The sequence below is a fragment of the Vicia villosa genome, linkage group LG1 (genome assembly GCF_029867415.1).
Source record: "Vicia villosa cultivar HV-30 ecotype Madison, WI linkage group LG1, Vvil1.0, whole genome shotgun sequence".
NCBI classification, from domain to species: domain Eukaryota; kingdom Viridiplantae; phylum Streptophyta; class Magnoliopsida; order Fabales; family Fabaceae; genus Vicia; species Vicia villosa.
This window is the reverse complement of record NC_081180.1, coordinates 36,123,189-36,132,302: the sequence shown is the minus strand read 5'-3', so window position 1 is coordinate 36,132,302 and position 9,114 is coordinate 36,123,189. Positions and strand designations below refer to the sequence as shown.

The following is a 9,114-nucleotide window of genomic DNA, read 5'->3' as shown; positions in this document are numbered from 1 at the left end:
ACATGTTTTTGAACAACGTCTTTAGGAACATCTTTACTGGTGGATATTTGAAAGTGATTCATCTTTTTGAGGTAGGAAGGGAGGCCACGCTTCTTGAAGATAAAATTGATGGTATGACTGGGCTTGTGATAGTAAGAGAAGATCTTGATTCCTATTCCTCGACTTGCTGGGAGAGATTTTGGAGTAGAATATCTGTAAGGTGTAGAGATGTGATTAAGAAGTTTGTCTTCATCAAAGTTTATTGCATCTTGTCTCTCATGATGTATATGTGGATCTATGTGCTTCTAGGTACAGTCAAGTGATCCAAGATGGTGAAGCTTATGGATAATAAAGCTGCAAGGCAATTGAATAGCTTTTTTGTTTTGATGATGACAACACTTGAAGTCAAGCAAATGGTGAAGATAACTTAAGTGGTCAAAGATTCAAAAGATAGTTAATAAAGCTATCCTCCCAAACCAAGCAATCATTTTGAAGATCAAGATATATGTTTAAAGTCCACATTATGGTGCGATGAATTTCAAGTGAAGATTTTTGTTTCAAGGATCATCCATGGTTTGACTTTTCAACTCGCATGTAATGGTATTCTACAAGAATATATCTCAAGCCTAACTAAGAAGACCCAAGGTTATTTTATTCGAAAACAAATATGCAAAAACTTTAAGCTTTAGAGTTATGAAATAGAAGAAGTGTGAAAGCTCGTTTGGTCGTTTATGTTTGAGTGAATAGTGCCTAGTAAAAAACACAAAGATATTCCTGAAAATACTATGGCTAAATTACACACATACTAAAAAATTTTGTGAAACCTTTCATATTTTAATTAAATCACACAAAAAAAATAATTAGACCTAGCCAGCATATTGATTGAAATACATTTTCTAACTGAATAATCGATTAGACCTTTTATCTAATCGACTAGATCATACTAAATTGAGTTTAAAATCAAGTGGGACAATCTCTTAATAATTGGTAACAACTCTATATCAAAACCTTTCAGTAATGACCTTAACAATCGATTATTTATATTGTCCAATCGATTAGAGTATTCATTTGGCTCATAAATTGTTTTCAAATTTATACCACGCCTTGGCATATAAATAAAGAGCTTCTCTGTCACTTTTTTAACATCCAGAAAATGAGAAAAACCTCAATTTTCATTTCACTCATCATATCTCTAAATCTTTCATTATTTCTTACATAATTTTGTCATAGTGCTTCAAGAGTGTTCTTGGGTCTAAATGAGGCTATTTATTTTGGGTGAGGGCAAAATTTAAATTTATTAAGAGGGTATTTTCTCGAGTAAATAATTCTTTCATGGGAAGTTGATATTTTGGTTTCGAATGAAACCAGTTAAGAGCTCTTATATTTTCATGGGATTGTCTTAGAAAGTATTTGTTTTTGTAAGTGAGCTTTTCCTTGGATACGAAACTCTCTTTTCTTTCGTGAAGAGAAACTAGTGAAAATCTCCATAATGACTCTTAAGCTCATCCCGATTAAAAGATTTATTGGTTAGAGATCAGCCCAATATAAAATTGTGTTTGTTGTTTGGTTAGAAGCTAGCTTGAAAAAGTCATTTTCTTCTATAGGTGTTTTATTTAATGTGGTTAGACGAATTAAGGTTCCATCAACAAACCTTGATTTGTTCTTAGATTAGAGAGCTAATTTGATCGATTTGAACCATGAGTGATAATTGTTGTTATTGAGAGATGAAGAGGCTATTACATGATCATGATTATCTGATGGGTGCATGGAATATTAGTCCAACATATTAGATTGATATGTGCGAGTTGGATTAGGGTTTTGAATGTGAATGATGTTCATGGTGTTGTTGGTTCAATATTTGAAGATGATTGTTGAGGAGCTGAATTTGGGATGGGGTTTGTCTTCAACAACACCATCGATGGTTGCCATTGGGGAGGGAGAGAGAGAGAGAGAGTCAATCACGATTTGGCGTGTAGCTTGCAAGAGGATATAATGATCAGATATATCACATTTTCTTGATATCATACTAACTTGTACAGATTTTTGGTAGAAGTTTTGTGATCCACGCGTGAAGAGAAAAAAAAAATTTATAATTAAAAAATGAGTTTGCTACATGGACACTTAGTGAGCTTATATACAACTAAATGTAACAAACTTAGAGCTTAGTACTCTAACTAACCCAACTAACCAGTTAAGCATCCAAGCCTTATAACTAACTAAAATAATTTACACTTTCTATAAAATAGTCACAAATTTCTATTAGTATGATAATAACTATAATAAAAGGACAATTAATCCATCCTAGGGAATGACACCATTACATTGTGTTACACAATTGGAATCTAGCACTCCATCATCCCCAACAAAAACAAGATGGTCACCATCTCTAATAACCTCAATATCATCAATTTCAGCTCCATCTTTGCAAACAACCTTACTAACAACTATACCAAATTTCTTACCTCCAATCTCAAGTAACTCTTTAAAACTTTCAGGTAACAATATAAGCTTTCCAGCATTCTCACCTTTTTCCGGACAACTAATTGTAATTCTCGTTGGACGCATAATACTCTTCACACCACTCCTTCCATTGTTATTCATGTTAACAGTGAAAACCTGATCATTTTCTCCTTTTGTTGCCGCCGACATTATCCCGAATAGCGAGTTGTGAAAATTGTTAGTCCTACGCCTCGGACGATTCGGAATCGGAATCCACGAACCGTCATTTCCTTGAAATGATCCATCTTGAGGCATAGGTATTATTGGCTCACTTGTAAATCTACCAAGGTACTTCACATTAGCACTACCCTGCTTCTCAGGAATAGACATAGAAACAAAAGATTGAGTCTTAGGTTGTTCTCCTTTGGCTTCAAAAATGGCTTTGATTTCTACATGACCTTGTTGATCAGCTAAATCTCTTGGAGTCCAACCATATCTGTCTGGTTTATCAATGTTAGCACCATTTTCTAAGAGGAATTTGACAATTTCTACGTTATCTTCGGACACCGCGACATGTAAAGCCGTGGTTCCAACGTTGGTACATGGAAGTGAGATGTCTCCGCCATAACGCATAATGTCTTGTAATAAATTTAGATTGTTTTGTTCAGCAGCAGTGCATGCATATTGACCAACATCACCACTTTGCAAGGTAGCACCATTTTGTACCAAAAGTTTTGTTACTGTTTCATGTCCACCAAGTATAGCCTCCCACAATGCTACATTTCCATCTGAATCTGAAAGTAAATTAACAAAGGTTATCAAGTTACTTCATCACATTATATACAAAAAAAGTTGCTAAATGTAATTTAGGCATTTTTTTTTACAAATTTTTTAGGTGAGTTAGACTCCGAGAGGCTAATTTGATAGGTCTCAAGATTCAAAGAACGCATCAGGTTATGACAAGTTTCAAAGTTCAAATAACACATCAGAGTTAGAACGGGTCTCAAAGTTCAAAGAACGCATCAGGATCAAGACAGACCTTAAGACTCAAAGAACGCTTATAGAATTACTTACAGATTACCCACAAAAAATATTCTCACATTGACAGCAGGAGTTGAACTCACGACGTGTTGATGATCTATGAGTCAACTCCTTTCCATCAGAGACAATCATTATAAGAAATGTAATATTATAAATTTTTTGGATAAATAATTTTCCAAAGTCAACATTAGTGTGGAGTGGGGCTATGCAATTTGGATGTGATTTTGTCATGAATGTAGTAAGTTCTACAATATATAATAATTTGTGAAATTATTAAAACCATGTATGACCCAAAATCACAATAAAAAAGTTATGTTAAGAATTTTGTTGGCAAATAGAGGCATGGATAAGATTGGATTAGGTAACCCATATGGTCATATTTTGTTATTATAAGATTTTATTTACAACTAGTAGGCTGTTGACTCTGAGAGACTTGAAATTATAATAATGGGAAGGAATAGACTTTGCATAAAAAAAACTATACACATTCTATTATTAAGAAATAAATAAGATAATTTTCTAATACAATTATTAAAGGACGGTGATATAAAGAAAAACAAAATAATATGAGGAAAGTCAATCAAGGATTAATAATTTATAACTTCATTAATACTACTACATGAAGTATATGCACTCCATGTTGTGAGTAGTTTTTTTTGTTTGTCTATTTCTTAAAATAATCCATTGAAAAGATAAATTTAATGACTTCCCAATACAGAAAAGATAAGTCAACTAAGAAAATAAATGACACAGATATGAGATTATTTATTGCAACTGCAAGGGTAGAGGACAAAGCCAAATAAGTAGTAGTAGATGTTTATTTATTTAAATAAGTAGATATTTTTTATAATAAAGATAAAAATCCAAATGCTTACTAAGAAAGTAAATAATCCAAATAAATTATGACTTGGCAATAATTGTCTTTAATAATAGTTTTCATCTGTCATTGTTTTCTAAACTCATTATTAGTAGGGGTGTCAAAACGGGCCGGGGCCCGCCGGGCCGCCCGCGCACCCTCCAAAAATTGGCGGGTTGGGTTGAGATTTTAGGCTCGCCGCTCGCCAAATTTACAGTACTTTCTAAATTTTTAGTGCAAATAATATTAATATAAAACCAAAATAATTTGAAGAAGTAATTGAGGGCAATTTATTTTGATTTTTTTAAAAATGATTTTTATACTTTGTTTAAATTTTTTTATTAAAAATGTATTTTTAAAAAAGTTTAAAATGAAAATTTTGAATAATTTCCTATAAAATGTTATTTTAGATATAGCTTAAACAAATAAGTTTAGAGACAAGAAATATTTACCTCTAATGTTGGGATTTGCCCCATAATCTAACAGAAGCAAAACACAGTTTTCTTTTCCTTTACATGCTGCTATATGCTGATTTTGTAAGAACAATAAATCAGCACAATAGATTAAAAAATAAATAGATAATACACAAAACAAGATAAAAAAAAAAACCAAACACTCACCAATGTTGTCCTTCCATTGTTGTCAGATTCATTTGGATCCAAACCTCGTTTTAGCAGTTGATGTAACAACAAATCATCTCCTCTTGATGCTGCAAAGCATAGACTCACCGGTAAGTCCATTCTACCGCGAGCTAACATGTTTTCCGTCTCTACTAAAACTCCCTCCATGATCGGATCGTTAAGCTCTTTCAAATGCTGTACACCGTGAAAGTATGTCAGGAAAAATTATGCGAGAAGAATATCTTGTTACGCAAGAAATCTTTATGATATTATGCAAACCTGAAGAAGATTGTTCATGATTATGGTTCCGTCGCCAACATTAGCTTGAACGATATTCATGAAGGTGGTACGGTTTAGCCTCAACAGTTGACTTAATCGCTTAGTTCGAACGGTAAAATGTTGCGGCTTATAGCAAAGTACACCGATTTCGCCACAAAGTTCTCCGGTTTTTGCCTCCCCGACAACATGTTCAACCCCGCCTTTGAGAACTAATAAGTCCTGTCGAATAAAGGTATATTAGAAAGCACGCAAAGAAAATCGTCATTGTATATTACAATATCAACAATGTTGAAAATTCGCATTTAGAATTCAAATCAATAATAATGATATTTACCACAGCTCCGGTGACTAGAATGTAAAAATCGGTTGGAGCTTCGTTTTGTAATATGACATCTTCTTTCGGTGGAAAATACTCCGGCTTCATTTCAGATACCTTTTGAAGTCGAATCAAAACAAAATACAAAACATTAACGCAAATTGAATATGTAACTAACAATTACAAGTTAGAACAAAAAGGTGCATTTACCAATTGGAAGAGCAAGTCATTTGAAACTCCTTTGAATAAATAGACCTTATCCATCAAATTATAAAAAAGATAATGCGAAATGCTTGATCTGATAGCTTTCGGAAGAGAATCGAGCGTCTCTTGTTGCTGCAACCCCTCGGAGTCTGTTCTAAACTTCAAACACAAATGAGCAAGCATTTGATCTTGTAAGCGAGGCGGCAATTGGTTCCTCTGCGAAAAACTTGACGCGGCTTGTATCGTATCCCTCTAAAAATAGTCACAAACAATGAGTTTTACAATTTCTTAGACATAAAATCGCTATCTAAACTCAAAACTTGATACTTACGAATTTTCTAGTTCGACTTGTGCCATGGACGACTAAGTTAGTCATGTTACCAATCAGATACGCGGTTAATCCTAGATTAAAGAGCATGTAAAAGATGACGAAAATCATTTCCCTTTCATTCACCGGGTGCAAATCTCCGTATCCAACTGTTGTCAAAGTCGTGATCGACCAGTAAATAGTCGTCACGTATCTTGTCCACAAACTCTGATGAAGGAAATCTTCCATTGTTTCGCCAATCCACGTCTTCTTAGGATCATGATAACGCGCAGCAAGAAGATAATAAAAGCATCCAGCACAATGCACCGCAAAAAGAGTAACCTATGAATGTCACAAATCACTCAAATTATTAGTTCATTTCATTTATACCGAATTTATCTCCCTTCTTAGAATGTCACAAACATCATACATTCAAACTTACACAAATGAGCTTTGCGCATCGAACCCAAAAATAGTTGAAGTTTCTGTCCTTCTCAAGCCTGGTATCAAAAACAAAACATTTACCGTCATAAACAACACAACAAAGAAACATAACATATACAGAATGTTATAAAGTCTCAATCTTACCGAGAAAATAAAGAACTAACTCTTCGAAGTCGCCAAAGCCTAAGCATATTGAATAGGCCATAAGTTTGGATAGGAGCAGGGGAAAGACTCGCGACAAGTTCGGAAGGAATGATCGATATAAGATCCAATACAAACCAAGTTCTTGTGTATCTCCAAGCAATCTTTTTCGGGTTATCGACGAACAAATAGGTAGTTTTGTCTATGAAAGCTACAAAGAAGGTGAGAACCATGTCTATAGCAAAGAATCCATTGACAATATTGTCTGAAATAGAAAGAGGTTCTTGTGGTTTCTTAAGGAATCCAAATTCAAATGGAGATACCCAAGCTGTATACACTACCAATGTAACAAGGAAAGTTTCCCATATCCTGAAAATTGACAAACAAAATTAATTAATTAATTAATAGCCAAAAATAAATTTTTACAAACTTTAAACAAAACAAATAAATATCTCCCTCTTTCCAAAATTTACTTAAACAATTCACATAATTAAGAAAAAGACGGTTCTTTTATCACAAAAACGGTCCCCATAAAATGATATAAAAAATATCGATACTGATGTCAGATATTCAGTATTTTTATCATAAAAGAAAGTTTGGATAATTCACACTCCCAACTATTACAATAATTATCACAGCATTTGTACGGATCGAAATCACGCATGTTTTTACGCGATTGCGACGGTTATTTGAAACCTTGACCATCACCAAACCACCTTGGGGCATTCCATGTTCGGTCTCTATCACTTCTATGAAAACTCCCCCAACCCCAAAGTTCTAAATAACCCGAAACAGAGTAACAGTTACAGAGAAAAAAAACAAAACTGATATATAAAATTTCAAATTAAGAGTCCAATTTCAATTCTCTTTCCTTACATAAAAACAGCATCATTACCACACCACCAACTTCCAGGTTTCTTCTCATTGAAGCAAACTAAAGTCAAATTTATACAATGACTAGAAACACGTGTTGAAGAGTGGAAACCTCTCGTTTAACCGAGCAAAACAAATTGTATCATCTGATTGGTGGAAGGTACACTACCCATCTTTTTGTGATGGGTAGAGAAGTTGTCCCCATATTTTTATACAGATTCAAATAGTTCCAAAACAAACAACATTTCGAGAAATCTTGACTCATAAAAACACAAATGAAAACGAAAGGTAACCAAAATTTTCTGTTTTAGTATACGGCGGTGTTCATTAAGAAAACATATTGTTGGTTTCTAGTTTCTGAAACTTTCTAAATTATAATAAAACAAACAAATTTAGCATTTAGTCAAAAATAATTTCGAAGCGTACAAGAGAATACAAATGAAAATAAATTATTAAAAAAAATTAGAGTTCAACAAGAAAGAAAAAGCGTGAATGGTTTCAAAAAGCAGCATAAAAGAAATGATCACAAACAAAAAATCAAATAAAATAATATTTAAAATGACAAACAGAAAATGAAAGAAGTGGAACATTAACAGCTAACAATTTTTCGTCAGAAACAAAGCAATAAAAAAAACATTTCTATGGGATGAGAAAGAAAGAGAGAAGGAATGACCGGATTACCTGTAACGGCGGTCATAAGGAGATATAATGAGAGGTCGAAGTTTAACTCTCCGGTTACTTCTGGCTCCGAGAGACGGTAATATTCCGGTCGAGAGACTGTAGTGGCTGCCATCTCTTGATAATTCAAGTTCTTCTTGACCACACATAGTCATGGGAATCACCATTTTTTATGTTGTAGAAATTTGTTCTTCCTATGAACGATCCTTTGAAGTTTTGTGTTTATGACTATGTTTGTGTTTTTAGCAGTGGTTAGTAGTACACGGTTTCGGTGGTAGTTGAGGCGGTTCTGAAAAAATATGTTGGTTATGTCCGTGTGTTTGTAATAAACCAAGTTTCCCGTGTACTCTATTTATACACTAGAAATTTGACAAATTGTGCTTGAATACAAGTTGACAGAGACATTTTATAAAAAAATTGAATAGATGTAATTTATCTATGAATGCTATCCTTTAAATTTTAATGAGACAGTACTGTGTTGGTATTTCTGGCAGTTTTTATGGGCTTGAGATTGGTGAGTCAATGATGCTATTAATTAACTTTTGTATTATCTCATCATATGTCTCCTTTAACCGAGATTAAGCAATAATAAATGGAAAAAAGAGAAAATAAATTATTTTAGTCAATTATTATTGATGTATTTTTTGTATTATATATATAAAACAGAAAGTAATAATTTTAAAATTATATATATATATATATATATATATATATATATATATATATATATATATTGAAGTATGTATTTCCTCAATTTATCTTATTTAATAAATTGTTCTAAAATTACTTTTGAAACCAAACAAGACTCAATATTTAATAATAATATAATCTTCACAATTAAGATTACTAATAAAAAATTCACACTAATTAAGTATCTCATTCCTTGAATTAACATTAATTTAAAAAATAATATAATTTGATTTTCTATGTAATTAGT

The 9,114-nt window shown here is 32.8% G+C and overlaps 1 protein-coding gene across 2 annotated transcripts; it reads right to left on the bottom strand.

The window, feature by feature from the left end:
- Nucleotides 1-2,211: 2,211 nt before the first annotated feature.
- On the bottom strand, nt 2,212-8,565 carry LOC131634026 (potassium channel AKT1). 2 transcript variants are annotated; one of them, XM_058904709.1, is made up of 10 exons: nt 8,181-8,565; nt 6,630-6,995; nt 6,484-6,541; nt 6,066-6,383; nt 5,741-5,986; nt 5,549-5,647; nt 5,215-5,433; nt 4,936-5,130; nt 4,768-4,843; nt 2,212-3,212 (listed from the first exon to the last, which is right to left on the bottom strand). In XM_058904709.1, the coding sequence occupies exons 1-10, from the start codon at nt 8,342-8,344 to the stop codon at nt 2,281-2,283; spliced, it is 2,673 nt and encodes an 890-aa protein (XP_058760692.1). In that variant the 5' UTR covers nt 8,345-8,565; the 3' UTR covers nt 2,212-2,280. The 2 variants fall into 2 exon arrangements, with proteins under 2 accessions (XP_058760692.1, XP_058760698.1); XM_058904715.1 differs by lacking the exon at nt 8,181-8,565 and adding an exon at nt 7,251-8,096.
- Nucleotides 8,566-9,114: the final 549 nt, after the last annotated feature.

What these genes read in the sequence shown, in the direction of transcription:
- LOC131634026 (XM_058904709.1), bottom strand. Translation starts at nt 8,344, where the DNA reads ATGGTGATTCCCATGACTATGTGTGGTCAAGAAGAACTTGAATTATCA. An exon ending in GATGCGCAAAGCTCATTTGT is followed by an intron (nt 6,384 to 6,483) that starts GTAAGTTTGAAT and finishes TGACATTCATAG; the next exon opens with GTTACTCTTTTTGCGGTGCA. An exon ending in GGCAAATCCCAACATTAGAG is followed by an intron (nt 3,213 to 4,767) that starts GTAAATATTTCT and finishes ATTTACTTTCAG; the next exon opens with ATTCAGATGGAAATGTAGCA.